The sequence below is a fragment of the Callionymus lyra genome, chromosome 2, assembly GCF_982586985.1.
Source record: "Callionymus lyra chromosome 2, fCalLyr1.hap1.1, whole genome shotgun sequence".
In the NCBI taxonomy this organism is placed as follows: domain Eukaryota; kingdom Metazoa; phylum Chordata; class Actinopteri; order Syngnathiformes; family Callionymidae; genus Callionymus; species Callionymus lyra.
In genome coordinates, this window is record NC_141819.1 from 36,423,045 (window position 1) to 36,438,980 (window position 15,936).

Here is a 15,936-nt window from a genome sequence, read left to right on the forward strand (position 1 = left end):
TCAACATCATCTGTTTAAAAAACATTTCAAGGTCAAGAAAATGGTAATAAACTCACCAATGGGAGTTCCATTCTTCAACCAGACCAGGTTGGGAGGAGGGACTCCAGTAGCCTCACATGCAAAGGTAACTGGGTTACTGATGGTTTCCACCACCGTCTCCTCCTCTGCTCCCTCGATGCTTGGAGGCACTGCAACGATTTTTTCTCGTCAGTATCAAACATGTGAACGGATAGAAATAAAAACTAATCCGAGTTACAGTACCGTGAATATTCAAGTGAAAGTTTTTGTCCACTTGTCCAGCAACATTCGAGGCTTTGCACACGTATTGTCCCGTATCAGAAACCTGTTCATTTAAGAACATGAGATGTCATTTTTGATTGTCACTCTAGACCAGGTGTGGACAATTACATTCATAAAGGGCCACATTATGAACTGGGACTGTTGTGAGGGGCCGTCTAACCAAAAGCAAAAAAAACGGCTAAAACAAATCTAGAAAAAGGAACCAAAAAATGATATGTGAAATATTCATAAGCCATTAATTTAACTATTTTTCTTCTGAATATGTTCTCAATAATTACTTACATTTTTTGAGGGGCAAGAAATATTCAGAAAAAGGACAAAGAAAAAAAATGGAAGGGTCTGGAATAACTTGAGAAAGTTATATTAAGAGTTACAATGATAAATAGAAAATGTTTTACATGTCCTACTCTGATCTCATGAAGACCAGATACAAACAGTTATAGGGCTGCATGAGTTTTGAGGGTTTCCTTTTTCTGCCCTAATGTTTTTTCTGTTTGTACTGAAAAGATCAGAGAGCCCCTGAACATACCACCAGAAGCCTGAAGCTCAAAAACACCAGCAAATTTGTGCTTGTGTCCCTTCTTTCTGCTGCATAGACAAGACAATATAATATAAATAAGATATTTTTAACAATTTGTCACTAAGATATATCACGCAAACTGAAACTGTTCTTCAACTTTCTGATTGTAAAAGTTAAGAGTAACAAGAGCAAAGACCTTTACGTGCCGTGAAAGATTATGCTGCTAAAAAAGCTAAGATAAATATTGAAATAATGGTGAAGTTTGTGAACCCATTGTATTGACACCCTTCACAAGGTCAGTGTATTAAATATGGCCTTGTAGAAAATGTAAATTGCGCAAAAAGTTAAGCATCGAAAACATCCCTCAAAACAGAGTGAATGACTTAGAACACTGAGAATTAATCTTTTTAAAGTAATTTAAACTTAAGAAATGTTTGTCTCACCTCTGAGTTTCTGATCTGCAGCATCTGTCCATCTGCAGCAATTTGCAGGTTTTCTGATTCCGTCACCATCCTGCCGTTCTTGTACCATGCGACAGTTGGAGGCGGGATGGCATTTGACTCGCACTCCAGGGTTACCGCCTCACCTACGAGCACGTTCACGACGATGGGTGAGTCGCCGCTGCTGTCCCGGATGCTGGGTGGAACTTTACAAGTGGTGATAGCGTTAGACAGAGTGAATTTTTTGTTGACAATATAGTCGTGAACTCACCAAAAACTGTCAAAGAAATGTATTTGTAAGCCTCCCCTGCTGCGTTCATGGCCACACACACATATTTTCCAGCGTCAGATACTTTCGCTTTCAGAAGCTGTAAAGTTCGACCACCTGCGGGTAAAAGAAAAAGTTTGCGTGAGTGTTGGACTCTTAACTTTGAATGTGATGGAATCTAATGACATACAAATATAAATGACTTACTTACGACAAAAAACGTACTTACAATATTGTTATAATTATACATAATTGTATACTTATAAAGTGTGTGAATAAATTCACTCTTTACCTGGCATGATGAGTGCGTTACTCTGGGCCTGAATCGGGCCTCGATCGTTCAACCAGCTCAGGGTAGGAGGAGGAAACCCAGTGGCTTCACACGACAGGGACACAAAATTGTTCACCACCACTGTGACATTCTCGGGGTTCAAACCATGAATGGCAGGAGGAACTAAAATAAAAAAGAGTTAAATAAAAAGTATATTATGAACTGACAACAACCACTCCTGTGTCTCACCGTGAACATTAAGATTGAAAGACTTGTCGGCACTTCCTGCAACATTGTCCGCCACACACGTGTAACGACCTGTGTCGGCCACTTGAGCGTTCAGCACCTGAAGGAGTAAAACACATTGAATTGTTAATTGAACTAGTTCCAGAGGTGCAATATTTTTAGATTCAACTAGATATTTACTGCAGATAAAACTTGATCAGGGGCCAAAATAACACAACAAAAAATGTCATTAATTCTCTTTTAAACACAGATGTGGCTTGTTACCTGAATGATTCTTCCATTCGACGTGATCTTGTTCAGGCTGTCGGGGCTGATGGGCCGGTTGTCCTTGAACCAGGTGATCTTCGGTGCAGGGTTTCCATCCACGTGGCATTCCAGTTGCATAGTTTTGTTCACCAGGACTGTCACTTCATTTGGCAAGTCACTTTCCGTTCCTCTTATAGTTGGGGGCACTGTTGGAATGAATGGTATTAAAAAGGTGTTAAAATATGGAAGTATATCAGTGCCAGATTTGCAGTAGCATTTAAAATGTTGAAACTGTCATTTATATATTTAAATGTAAGGTTTGAAGGTTTCATTTATTTATTGAATAAACTAATTAAATCAACTTTATATTTTCATTTTAATTATTGTATATTGTATTGAATGAATTCATTAAATAATCTTAATATGTTTTTAAAAAAAAATGCATTTTTTGCACTTAGAGTTTGATATTGTAATTCAAATTATTAGAATATATTTTTTCATTCATAGTCTTTAAATGCTTTTATTATTATTAAAATAAATAGTAAAAATGCATAAAAATAACAATTAACTTATTATTACTAATTAAATTCAATCATTCAATATTGTGATGGCACTGATATACTTCCATATTTATACAAGACTTTCTTAAATATTTAAAAATGTAAAAATCCGCTCACGTAATACTCTGACGTCATACTGAATGGAATCCTCTCCTGCCTCGTTGACGGCCACACACGTGTACCTGCCCGAGTTGTCCGCATGAGCTCTGGGGATCTGCAACACTCTTCCACCTGATGACGGAGGATCACATTGAAACTTTCTTTATGGATTTCTTCGAGAATGTTCTTCTCTCCGCCTCACCTGGAAGGATCAGAACATTGTCGCTGGAGCTGAGCAGCTGCCCGTCTTTGTACCAGGTGAGAATCGGTGGGGGGACAGCGTTGGTCTCACAATAGAGAGAGAGGGGGTTGTTGAGTACCACATCCCTGGCATCTATGCCGGAGCCAGGAGTGGATGTAGCATCACCATCTCTGCCGAAATGAGGTGGAACTGAGAGTGAAAGTAACAAAAGAAAGTGTGTCATTAGCGAGATTATCAACTATTTATTTACTACTTTTATAGCTTTTATTATGCATATTTATTCTGATCTTCCAAATGTTTAGGTTCGTATCATCAGTCGACCTAGTTCACCTTGTATATTTACATCAAAGTCCTTCTCATCCTCTCCAGCTACGTTGGTGGCTACGCAGGTGTAGCGTCCAGTGTCGGACACCTGTGTGTGTTTGATCTGAACGATGCGGCCGTTGGCTGTGATGGACATGTGCTCATCAGCTGTCAGGATCTGACAGATGGATATCGAGTTAATGAAAGTTGAATAAATCTTCAGTTAATGGACTCACCTGTCCATCCTTGTACCACCGCAGAGCAGGTGTAGGAAAAGCCTGAGCTGCACATTCCAGAGTCAGAGTGCTGTTGATCTTGATCTTGACCTCTTTAGGAGACAGTCCTTCTCCTGGGATATCATTCTTGTTGATCTGCGGTGGAACTAAAGACATCACAGGTCAGACATTTAGTGGACTCCATCTGATTCAAGGTTTCTACAGCTTAAGGCAAGTACAATTCTGGACTGTTTAAAGTTAAACTAATGTGTTGATTTAGGTGTCTCTTAAACAGATCTTGGACCTCTATTGTGTCATCAGTGTCTGTTTGTACAAAACTCTCTTTTATTTTAAATATTTACACTACCAAATGTGATTAAGCCCCGCCCAATGAAACGTTTTTCACTGCTCCTCATCATCCCGGAGGTCTCCACCCCCAAGGTACTCATTGTATAAACAAAGTGGGAGCTGATTATAGTGGAGCCCATTAAAACGCTTTAATAGAATCTGCCTCATAACCTCTCCTTACCCGAGAATTAAATGGACAGCTAATTCTCATTGATTTTACATCTTCTTGTGTAGCACAAAGGAAACTTCTAATTTTTTTTGTAATTAATAAATTATAAGACATTAATAGACATTTGAGAATACTATTTATGACATTTTCATGCCAATAAAGTTATTTATTTGTTTCTAGATTAATGGAATGTATGCCTTTTTAGACTTTCTAAGGCACAGTGGGAACCCTGTGATTTGTTTGTACAGGAAGAAACTAGAAAATCTCACCAAAAACTTTGACCTCATAGTGCTTGAGTGTCTCTCCAGCTTCATTAGTGGCCACACAAGTGTATCTCCCAGAATCCTCTTCTTTAGCATTAAGAATCTGCAGTGTTCTTCCACCTGGTTAAAAACAGAATCATAGGAAGAAGTTTAATGAATGAAGGATGAAAATGAAGAAAGGCATGAATCTCAAATTCTCAAGTCTCTCATAAAGATATTAAGCAATAACTAAAAGGATAGTTTATTCCCTTTAAACTTTGTTTGCTACTAATACATGGGATGAACTCGGGGCCGGGAGCCAAATGTTATTTTATGTACCTCCCAGATTGTTTTCATAAAGATGTCTGTTTTTAGGAAAAGATAAGGAAAAGAGATTATGGATGTCAATAATTATACAGAGACTTACAATAACGGAGAAACTGAGGTTGAAGGAAAGTTTAAAATGGAAATGTGATGGGATACTCGCTGTTTGACATTTTGTCAAATCATTAAAATCAATCTTATTTCAGTCACCTACGGAATGAACAGTAAAAAAAAAAAGGCAGCCAATTTCGAAATTTGAATTGGACTCAAACAATGTTTTACTACCCCACCTTTAATGAATAATTCCTAAATTGTAAATTACAATAAGATAACTCCTCTTTGTTTGCCAAGGTGTTGATAGGAAGTCTGACCTGGAAGCAGTCTGATGTTGCGGCTGGACTCAAACGGCGTCCCGTCTTTCAGCCAGGTGATGAGGGACGGTGGGTAGGACTGCACTTCACACAGGAGTGATGTCGGGCTGCTCAGAGTCACTGTCACCTCCTCCGACGAGCCGTCAGGTCCCGAACCAGCGATGGTTGGAGAAACTGTCAAAAAATAGACACTTTAAAAAAGCTTCAATTGTTTTATCTTCAGAGAAACTGGAGTCAACGTTGCTCACCCAGGACGTTGAGGTTGAAGTGCCTGCTGCGCTCGCCTGCACTGTTGGAGGCGACACAGCTGTACCTGCCAGTGTCAGCGACTTGTGCAGCAGAGATTTGCAGGAAATGTCCGTGAGACAACACGTGATGCCGAGAGTCGGGCACAAGCTGTTGTCCGTCTTTCATCCATATTATATCTGCTGGCGGGTTACCTTGGTGAATATGAGGAGAGATTGACGTCAGTCTTGAAAGTGTTTACAAAGAATGCAAGAGAAATTATCTTTGACAAACATATACCTGAAACTTCACAGTTCAGAGTCAAGTTGTGTTTCTCTTTCACCTTCTCGTCCATCACAGTTCCTTCACCAACGATACTAGGAGGGACTGAAATGAAAAGCATATGGTTTTATATCCTTTCAAGCTTGGAAAGTGTTTGCTTTCAAAAAACTTGGGTACAATTTGATGTCTCAATTTTTATTATTGCGTTTACCTACGACTTATAAAAGTGGATTCATCTGAAATTAAGACTGTTGAAAAAAACAAACACCTGCCTATTTCCTTAATTATATATATTTTTTAAACTTTGGCTTGTGTGAAAAGCTTTTTTTTTTTTTTGAATGCAAAATGTTTTACTTTACATGATATTATTTCCTTTTCCTTTTTCTCCATACTCCTGTTGTTCTTTCCCCCTCCTAGCATGTGACAGTAGGACACACTGAGTCTGGTTATACTCAAAATTTTCTGCCAGTTAAAGTTTTTCCTCGCCATCGTTGCTTATTGTCGATTCACTGGGGCCAGTATTGTCTTCTCTTATATAGTTTTATTTAAGCTGTAAAGTCTCTGAGGATAACTCTTATGATTTGACACTTTAAATAAATTATATAATAATAAAAACTAATTCACACATTCTTGCCTTGAAGATACTCCTATTTACAAATACAAGGACTTGGCAAAACAAAATGCAAGTCAGCTTACCCAGGATATCAAGGTCAAAATTCTTCCTCTCTTCTCCGGCTGTGTTGGACACGAGGCAGGTGTATCTCCCAGCATCCTCCACTGCAGCATGCATGAGGCGCAGACTTCGACCACCTATAGTCGAAAGAAGAGAAAGTACTTAAAAAGGTATTTTCAGGGACAATAGCTGCAACTATTTGTTCACTGTCTATAATTCCCACACCAAAACAGGAAGATATGATTAAACAATTAGCATTAAGTCAAGATAGTCAGGTATTAGCATCATCACAGAATCATTTTATGTAAAGTATGTTTTGGACTCCTGAACAATTACCAACATTGCTTACAGGTTGCAATATTAATTATTTAAAACTGTAAAAAAGGAGGCATTTTGTGTAGTTATGGGGTGATGAGGTTTATAATCTCATTAGCTTTTGTGATACATTGTACTCCCTTAAAAGGCCATTAGATGGCACTCTCTGTTATATAATATTTAGCTTTATTTCAAATCCACCACCACCTAACAAAACTGCTTCACAATCTCATCAAACCTCACAGTCTTGGTTAAAATAAAATGCTACAACATTTTACCTGAGAGAACTCGCACAGAACTTGTTCCCTTAATGGGCCGACCATCTTTGAGCCAGGTGATGGTAGGAAGTGGGATTCCTGAGGCCTCGCAGCTCAGAGCTATTGGGTTCTTGAGGACGACACTGACGTTTTCTGGTAAGTGGACTTCCCCTATGATGCTGGGAGGGACTGGATAAGAGACACATGTCAAAGTTGTTACTGAAATATTTATTGAAATGTTGTGTTAAATCATTTTATTATGTTTAATTCATGTTTTGAATAATTGAATTCAATAAGGTCTATATCAAAAGGTTCATTTTTATATATATATTTATATATATCATATGGTATATATTCAATATTGTTAAAGCACTGACACACTTCCATAAAGTCCTACCATGTACACTGATGTCATGCTTGCTGTCAGCTTGTCCCGCCACATTAACAGCGACGCAGGTGTAGCGTCCCGTGTCTGCCACTCTGGCATTTTTGATCTGCAGCAGCCTGCCTTCGTTCAGAACCTTCGCTCCTTGTCGGCCTGTGATGGGACGTCCGTCTTTCATCCAGGTGACTGCAGGTCGAGGCACGCCGTCTGCCGCACACTGCAGGCTGATGTTGCCTCCTCTGGTCACGATCACATCGTCTGGTACTTCTTCAGTGTGTCTGATGGAAGGCCGGACTGGAGTTGGGAAACAGGAAATAGTGTTGACACCTTTTTATAGAATAGTTTGAACATCTACTGGTCTGTACGAACCATAAACCTGCAGACTGTACTCTTTAGAGACACTGCCTGCTGGACTGGTGGCGCTGCAGGTGAAGGAGCCTGAATCACTTCTCTCGGCGTTAGAGATGTGCAGCTGACGACCTCCTGACAAAACTCTGAGCCTCTGATCAGACTTGACTTCCACGTCTGGAAGATAATTGTGTCACAGCTCCATCTCTTCTTTTGTTTCATGTGTGTTTAAACTCAATAAGAAACTCACCATCCTTCCTCCAAGTAAGGCTGGGGGGTGGGATACCGCTGGATTCACACACTAATGTGGTCAGACTTCCTTCTATCACCGTCAGTGGACTCACTTCTTCTGAGCCGCGGATACTGGGCTGAACTGATCACAAGATGCCAGAGGGAGGCGCTCACATCTCATTTTACAAGGAATGTACTTTACTTACAAAAAGGGATACAAATGTATACTTTTTGGAAACGCTACCTAAAGCAAATCTGTTTTTTTATTTGTAAAGATATTTGTGATTTCATATAGATTTAGTTCCAGAAAAAAAAACATATTTTAATAAATCAAATAAATCTCATTAGCCAATTAAAAGAAAGATGAAAGTTACAGAATAAAATAAATGTTGAATGCAAAAAGTGAATGCAAAATATACTATGGGCAATATATATATTTTTAATTAAAATGAAAAAAAAAAAGTTTAAATGACACCAGCCCAAGTACAGGAGTATATCAGTGCCATCAGAATATTGAATGGTTAAATTTTACATTTAAAATGTTGAGTTTTTATTTTTTATTTTGTAGCTTTAATATAATGGGAATAATAAAAAGAGAAAAAAAATACAAAACATGTTCTTTGTGAATTATGCCTTGATGCTATGTATTAAACTGATCTAAAACACTGATTGTAGGCCTTTCCAGATTAAAGTTATATTCATAGTTGAACTAGTTATGAATAATATAATACCAGTTTAAAAGTAATATTTGAACACAACTTAATACAACCAAAGATGCTTTGACATAATCACTCACCCCAGACATTCAAGTTGTAGTTCTTTGCACTTTTCCCAGCAACATTCGTGGCCTCGCACGTGTACCTGCCTGAATCCTGCACCTGGGCACTCTCAACCTGACAACAGGTATAATAATAAGGATAATGAAAAATGCCGACGCGTCCTTTAGAAGCAAACCAGTATATGTTAAATGTATTTCACAGTTCACCTTCAGTAAACTCCCGTCGGCTGACACGGACAGACCTGGCTTCCGAAATAGAGGGCGTCCATCTTTGCGCCAGGTCAGAGTTGGCGGTGGTATCGCATCACTCTGGCAGTGTAACTCCACGGGAAGCCCCAGCATCACAGTGACATTAGCCTCCTCGCCTTTGATGTTCGGGGGAACTGAAGATAACATGGAAATAGTTTACCAACATCTTTTTACTGAATTTAAAAGGCTACAATTTAAAATCTATTACATTTAGAACGTTTATTTTTGAATTATTGGGATTAGAATATCAAACTCCTGTATATCCTTTAAAGATATTTAAATTTTTAATTCCAATTATATAGTAAAATAAATATACAAATACACTATATAAAAATAATTTATTTCAAGTATGCAAAAAAAATTAAATTCAACATACTAGGCCAGAAGACATTGAATCCAATGCTTAAAAAACGTTTGACCTTTTGAAGTGTTAAATTAAACCATTTGATATACTGATAAAACTGATTTACTTCAATTAAAATTGTTCTTATTTAAAAATTGATCTACACCAATATAATTGCAAGTGTTACAAATGCATTATTAAGCTTGTGGAGTCTCTGACACTAACTCAGCTTTCCTTTAAATGAAACAGCCATTGTTTTCAGTAAATCTGGCCATGCTTAGTAAATCACTGCAGGTCAATTGACTCGTCATTTGGGGTTTTTAAACAGGGGAATGTATTTTGCCAGACACAGGAAGTGGTCAGAGAATGGTTGTAATTACAGCTACAAATCTGCCTTTATTTCTCCATACAAGCTCTTCTTGATCTTCCTGTGTAAATCTACTCCATATGGATTTTTGCATCCAGATCAAATTAATTGTTTTCCCGGGGACATCAGGGAGGCACGCAAGACCGGTTTTTGAGACTTGCAGCAGCTTTTATCTAAGTCAGGCAAAACAAGGCCAGAACAGGAAACGGTCTTATTTGTCAAAATACAATACAAGGATAGACCTTAAAGACCTTCAAATCAAATTAAAGAGTCTAAATAATGTGGGAGATAAGCATAATAAACAAGCATTTTACAGAGGAAGAACTAGGTGAAAGGACTAAATAGGTGATAAATAATCATCATAACAATTATACATATTCACAAAACAAATAGAATATATGTCTTAACCTGATTTATTCATACATTTTTTATTCATTCATTTTGATATATTTAAGAGGATGATATTAATTATTTAACATTGGAGTAAAATAAAATACTTCATCTGTGTTTTTTCTTCAAAACATTTGATCAAATATGTATATTATGCTATGTCTATTTGTAAAAGATGTGTGGCCTCACCATAAACCTTCAGGTCATATTCACGCTGTTGCTCTCCTCCAGCATTAACAGCCACACACGTGTACCTGCCCGTGTCGCTCACCTGGGCGCTGCTCAGAGACAGAACTCTGCCGCCAGACAATATCTGAAACACAAAAAGGCGTCAGGACAACAAAGATTACAACGCCTTATGTTAGTATATCAGTGGCATCAGAATATTGACTGGTTGGTTTTAACATTTCAAACGTTGAAACTTGGATTTTTTTTTGTAATTAAATGTTGTTGTTTTAACCCTTGTGTTGTCTCTGGGTCAAATAAAGCGACCTCTCTGGCTTCCATAAATACATATGCAGTGGTGGAGGTTGTTCATCTTGACCCAGAGAAAACACAAAGGATCAAATGAACACATTTGTTTTCAGGCCTCCGGGTCACCTTGACCCAGAGATAACACAAGAGTTAAGCATTCAATTATTTTTTGAATAATTTAACATTTTTTAACTGAGAGTTGTTATCTAAAAGGCAACAAATGAAGGAATATTTAATTTAGAAAATGTATAATATTTGAATAAGAATATCAAACTCTATTTTGGGAAAATGTTGGCATTATTAACCAACATTTAATATATAATTTAAAAGACCACAAATTTGAAATTATTTTATTTATAACATTTCTGAATTATTGGAATTAAAATAAAACAAACAAGTTTCACCAATTGAAATGTTAATTCAACAGTTAAATATTCTGACTACGCTGATGTACTTTGAACGTTTTTTAAAATGAAAATGCACCTGTATTCCGTGGGAAACACTGGCCACGGGGCTGCCTTCTTTGAGCCACGTGAGACTCGGGACTGGAACTCCAGAAGCTTCACATTCCAACCTGCCAGCCTCATTCACCACCACTGTTACTGTGCCGCCACGGCTGGAGATCACAGGAGGCACTGGGAGGCAAATGACATGGTCAATATTTACTCTACAAATGAACCTGATCCCCCTCAGAAAAAGAAAGGTCACCCACCGAACACCTGCAGGCTGTGAGAGATCTCTGCGGCTCCGGCCAGATTGACTGCCACACATTTGTAAATCCCAGCGTCTGACAGCTGAGCCCTCTCCACGGCAAGCACCTGCCCACGATTCAGTATAGTCACCCCAGCAGCAGAGGTCAGAGGTCGCCCATCTCTGTACCATGTTATAGCTGAAAATGTGTAAAGCTCAGAAAACAGACCTTTATAATACAAAAACATTTTGTGGACTAACCAGGAAGTGGTCTGCCTGTGGCTTTACACTCAAGCTCAATGGGAAAACCGGAGACAATAGTCTGGTTGACCATGTCCTCGGAGTCTGGAATACTTGGAGGCTCTGGGGATCAGAAATAATGGTTTCTTGAACTCCATATTATTAATACGATGACTGAAGTCGTGGAAGTGTGTTACCGTGAACACTGAGACGGATGTTTTGTTGGGTTTCACCGGCTGCATTAGTTGCCAGACATGTGTATCTCCCAGAATCCCCCAGCTTGGCGTCTATGACCTTAAGCAGTTGCCCTCCTGACTCCAGCTGATGAGGAAAATAGACAAAATAATTGAGTGCTTCACTTTAGGGTTTAAACTAGGGCTGTTTATTGTCAAGAATCTGGCAATGCAATACATATCACAATACAGGAACAACGATACGATATGTTGCGATTTATGGCTCTGGGAACAAGAATATATTTGTAGTATTGTCTCTAACTCTGGTGTTGCAGAATTTACAGAACACATAACTCCCAATGAAGTTGTAACTGCTTTCATTTGTTTTGAAACCAAAATATGTCCAAACATCAGCTTTAAAAGCTGCTGGATGGTCGACTGTATCCTCTTGTCCTCAGTCATAACTGCCATGTAGTGGCGTTTGGAATTTTTTTGCAACACAGATACCAACAGACGCTGAGAAGATTTGCATGTTAATTGTGTTAATTATTATAATTAAGTGTTTCCGTCTTTTTTAAAACCTTACTTCAAAGCTAGTAGAATGTTGTTGGTTAAAACATACTTGACAAGGAGGGCAGCATCTTGAAAAAACATTAGCACACATCTTTTCATAAGAAATTAGAAGGAGGACGAATGTATATATAACCAAATATATAATTCCTTAAAAGCAAATAGTAAGATTGTTAATATTTTTGTAAATCATATTTTGTTTTAAAATTAAACACTAATAAGTAATAAAAAAAAAAAAATCAAGACAACATTTTTTTTATATAGCTTTATAGAGATCTTAAACATGCAGGGCGCAGACTACTATGCGTCCGGTGGGATGATATTCTGCTGCCTCCTAAATTCTACATTTAGAGCAGTCCTAGAGAGGAAATCCCTCTGCATATTGGCAGATGGTTAAAAATGTAAAATAATCAGTATTATAATTTGTTTATAGCTTTGAGCAAAGCACAAGATTATTAGGCACATTAAGCTTCATAGGCTACAAACATTTTGACAAATTGATGAGCGCTGTGTACCACAAAAATTAATTCAGTACTGTCAACAAGAGTTAATGCATTGGTGCACTGTCGATAATAAAAGGATTTTTAGTGACCCAATTAACCAATTACTATTATTATTGTGAGCATTGGGTGTGTTTAAATGTTTTTAAATGTTAATCAAAACACAGTGAAACAACACAAATTACACATAACAAAACACAGCAAAATACAAATCAGATTTTAACCTATGACTTGCAAAGTAAAAAGGTGTAAAATAGAAGCTACTGTATCTCTGGTGGCAATGAAGTTTGTGACCCCTGTTTAAAGAATGAAAGTAAATAAACTGGGCTCATCAGCTGTAAACTGACCTTCAGGTGCTCCTGTGTAGTGTCCAATGGTCGACCATCTTTGAGCCAGGTGATACTCGGAGGAGGAACACCACTGGAAATGCACTCCAGACTTATGGGTTTGTGCAGAACCACTGCATGTTCGGCACTACCAGTGGTACGGATCGAGGGAGGAACTGAAAAGGAACAATTATTATTGCCCAGCACAACAATAATATAACACACAATATAATCTATGTCAATTAAAAATACATATTTACCAAATCTAGGGTGTTCCTGCAGCATGTATTTAGATTAAAGCTTAACAATCAATTATAGAGTAAGATGAGGAGTCAATCTTTACCCTGAACAAACACATCATAGTCCCTCTCGTGGTCGCCTGCTTCGTTTGTGGCAACACATTGAAAGCGGGCCGTGTCTGAGACCTGGACCCTGGAAATGATCAGCCGTCTACCACTTGCTGCGACCCTCAGCCCTTCACCCTGTCTGACAGGTTTGCCATCCTTGTACCACCTGTTCAACACATGGTTATTATGTGCGTGGCATTATTCACTTTGGTCGTGGAGTCTGAGCGCTCACGTGATAACAGGCGACGGTGTTCCAGAGGCTTGACACTCCAACTCCAGTGGGCTGTTGACGATCACGGTGCTGCCACTGACGTCGTCTCCACCGTCAATGAAAGGAGGCACTAGAAGAAAGATGTCACGATTTATACTTCCTTTTTCCAGGATAGTCTCAATTTAAAAATAGTTGCTTCGATAGAACATGTGAATACTATCTACCTATTGTGTAAGCTTGAAATTTGAAAGTTACAAGTAAATTATTTTTAGAGACACAATGCTAAGTATCAGAAAAGCGAATGTGTTGATGGACTTGAAATCCATTAATTAAATTGTTTGGTTGAATTTGGACTTGTATGTTGTTCGGAACAAAAGGGGCTGATAATACCAATTGTCAATCTGCTTAACACCCATGTAAACATCAATCCCATTCTGTGTGGATTTTATGTCACTGATCTTGTATACCTCATGTGATGTGTCAAACTTCTGTCCGACCGGCATTAAGATAAAAAACGAAGTTATCTTTAATTTTGACAATTTAAGCGTTATTATGATCAGGTGGTATACCTATGTTTCTGGTAACATTTCGTTTACAGCTCCAGGCAGTTGAATAATAATAATAAATAGTGATAATGGGAAATGGATGTGGCTTCTTTCCTTGCAGTGTAGATCAAACTCATGTCTCAGTTTAAATTATGTCATAGCTGACTTTGATGCCTTTTCCACCAAAACATGAAGTGTCAAATTTAGTGTAAACCATACATCAGGCACCAGGAGGTTCCTGGTAACAACTTATTTATAATTCAATGCTAACCGTCAAAACTTGAACTTATCTATTGATACGAGCACCATGTTGTCGTGGCCGAGTGGTTAAGGCGATGGACTAGAAATCCATTGGGGTCTCCCCGCGCAGGTTCGAATCCTGCCGACAACGAGCTATTTTATCAACAGAGATAAGATCCAGGTGATCGGTTCCCATGTGACGTGTATATAATGTAACCGTCTGTCTGTGTAAATGATCATCCATCCAGGTCCTGCTTATTCTAAGGGATCCAAAGCAAGACAACTGAAGTGTTTAGATATAACGTACAATTCAGTTCTAAGAACTCTCCTCAAATTATCCCTACACATCCACACCAGGATTCATGTGACCATCGCAACTCACTTGATGGTGGGAGCCAACGACCTTCTCGTGGTGCTAATGACCCTCAAGAGCTGAATCACCCTGATGGGTTTCAATGACCCATAGATTGATCCCAACTCCTATCTTTGTCTCCCTGAATTAGAGACATAGCTACTCTTCCCAGAAGTGATTAGTAACGCAAGTCAAGTTTGCTCATTTTGAGTACTGTGTTGTTGTCAACAGAGGACATGTTGTAGAGGCAGAGAGGTTAAGCCCATGGTGAAGAAAGCCTTATTGTGTCCAACTAGTTCAAACAACAGGCTAGAAAGTAAAATTGGAACTCCATCAGTGGGTGTAAATGGAAATTGAACCTTTTGGGCTATACATTCCCTGTGTAGATTTGAATTCCACAACAAAATAATTGATCTGGTCTCGTCTTATCGATATAGGAAAAGCCACCCTTTATCATGATGGAAATTTGGACCAAAATAATGTAAAAGGAGTAATTAGGGCAAACTAAACATTTGAGTGAGTTACATTAAAACATTAATCCAATGTTTTAGTAGGAAATCCCTGCACTTCTCAGTCCATGATGCCTCAAGTAAACACCTTCTGTAATAAAGACAATGCTAACCGTCAATAAGCTATGATATATGGGTAAAATTCATGTTGTCGTGGCCGAGTGGTTAAGGCGATGGACTAGAAATCCATTGGGGTCTCCCCGCGCAGGTTCGAATCCTGCCGACAACGTCCCTTTTAATCATTTCCTTTCCTCTTGATAAAGAAAACCCGAACCTTTGACACTGTATGGTTTCAAGTCTGACTGAAAATGGCCATGACTTATAGAATCGCGATTATGTTTTTACTAAGCAACTACAAAAATTATATGTCAAGTTTAGTCAAATCATCTCCCTTGCTGAGCAACTTGTAGTGTGTACCAAAGATAAGATCCAGACGACAAATTCTCATGTGTCGTCCATACATTTATAACTAACACAAAAGCAATGAGCTCAGGGAAGGTTCTTAGTACCTGATGCACCAGAGTAACTAGTAATGCATGCAAAGAAAGCGGTCAATCCAGCTAGGTATCTACTGATGCATCATGTTGTCGTGGCCGAGTGGTTAAGGCGATGGACTAGAAATCCATTGGGGTCTCCCCGCGCAGGTTCGAATCCTGCCGACAACGAGCCTTTTGGTAGTTTCCATGATTCTTGATGAAGAAAGCCCAACGTTTTGACAGATGCCAAATATTTAGGATTAAAAGCGCAATATTTTGCTATTCAATGAGAGAAGAGCAGTGAAGAATACATTAA

The 15,936-nt window shown here is 38.5% G+C and overlaps 1 protein-coding gene and 3 non-coding genes across 5 annotated transcripts in view; 3 read left to right on the forward strand and 1 right to left on the reverse strand.

The window, feature by feature from the left end:
• Positions 1-15,936, reverse strand: part of hmcn1 (hemicentin 1) — a 74,429-nt gene that overhangs the window by 23,275 nt on the left and 35,218 nt on the right. For both annotated transcript variants that reach the window (XM_087784933.1, XM_087784932.1), the window contains exons 33-62: positions 13,520-13,628; positions 13,284-13,453; positions 12,962-13,116; positions 11,569-11,692; positions 11,393-11,494; positions 11,154-11,330; positions 10,925-11,076; positions 10,157-10,280; positions 8,826-9,001; positions 8,637-8,733; positions 7,860-7,982; positions 7,631-7,786; positions 7,274-7,555; positions 6,898-7,065; positions 6,328-6,441; positions 5,650-5,736; positions 5,373-5,564; positions 5,125-5,298; positions 4,457-4,570; positions 3,692-3,837; positions 3,483-3,633; positions 3,153-3,341; positions 2,969-3,082; positions 2,310-2,497; positions 2,049-2,145; positions 1,821-1,982; positions 1,532-1,645; positions 1,264-1,466; positions 262-343; positions 57-188 (exon numbers count right to left, since the gene is read on the reverse strand). In XM_087784933.1, coding sequence (XP_087641059.1) covers positions 57-188; positions 262-343; positions 1,264-1,466; positions 1,532-1,645; positions 1,821-1,982; positions 2,049-2,145; positions 2,310-2,497; positions 2,969-3,082; positions 3,153-3,341; positions 3,483-3,633; positions 3,692-3,837; positions 4,457-4,570; positions 5,125-5,298; positions 5,373-5,564; positions 5,650-5,736; positions 6,328-6,441; positions 6,898-7,065; positions 7,274-7,555; positions 7,631-7,786; positions 7,860-7,982; positions 8,637-8,733; positions 8,826-9,001; positions 10,157-10,280; positions 10,925-11,076; positions 11,154-11,330; positions 11,393-11,494; positions 11,569-11,692; positions 12,962-13,116; positions 13,284-13,453; positions 13,520-13,628 — 4,374 coding nt within the window. The remainder of the gene's footprint in view (positions 1-56; positions 189-261; positions 344-1,263; positions 1,467-1,531; positions 1,646-1,820; positions 1,983-2,048; positions 2,146-2,309; positions 2,498-2,968; positions 3,083-3,152; positions 3,342-3,482; positions 3,634-3,691; positions 3,838-4,456; positions 4,571-5,124; positions 5,299-5,372; positions 5,565-5,649; positions 5,737-6,327; positions 6,442-6,897; positions 7,066-7,273; positions 7,556-7,630; positions 7,787-7,859; positions 7,983-8,636; positions 8,734-8,825; positions 9,002-10,156; positions 10,281-10,924; positions 11,077-11,153; positions 11,331-11,392; positions 11,495-11,568; positions 11,693-12,961; positions 13,117-13,283; positions 13,454-13,519; positions 13,629-15,936) is intronic.
• Positions 14,353-14,434, forward strand: trnas-aga (transfer RNA serine (anticodon AGA)). The gene has a single exon. It is a non-coding gene; the product is annotated as a tRNA-Ser (tRNA).
• Positions 15,292-15,373, forward strand: trnas-aga (transfer RNA serine (anticodon AGA)). Its single transcript has one exon. It is a non-coding gene; the product is annotated as a tRNA-Ser (tRNA).
• On the forward strand, positions 15,728-15,809 carry trnas-aga (transfer RNA serine (anticodon AGA)). The gene has a single exon. It is a non-coding gene; the product is annotated as a tRNA-Ser (tRNA).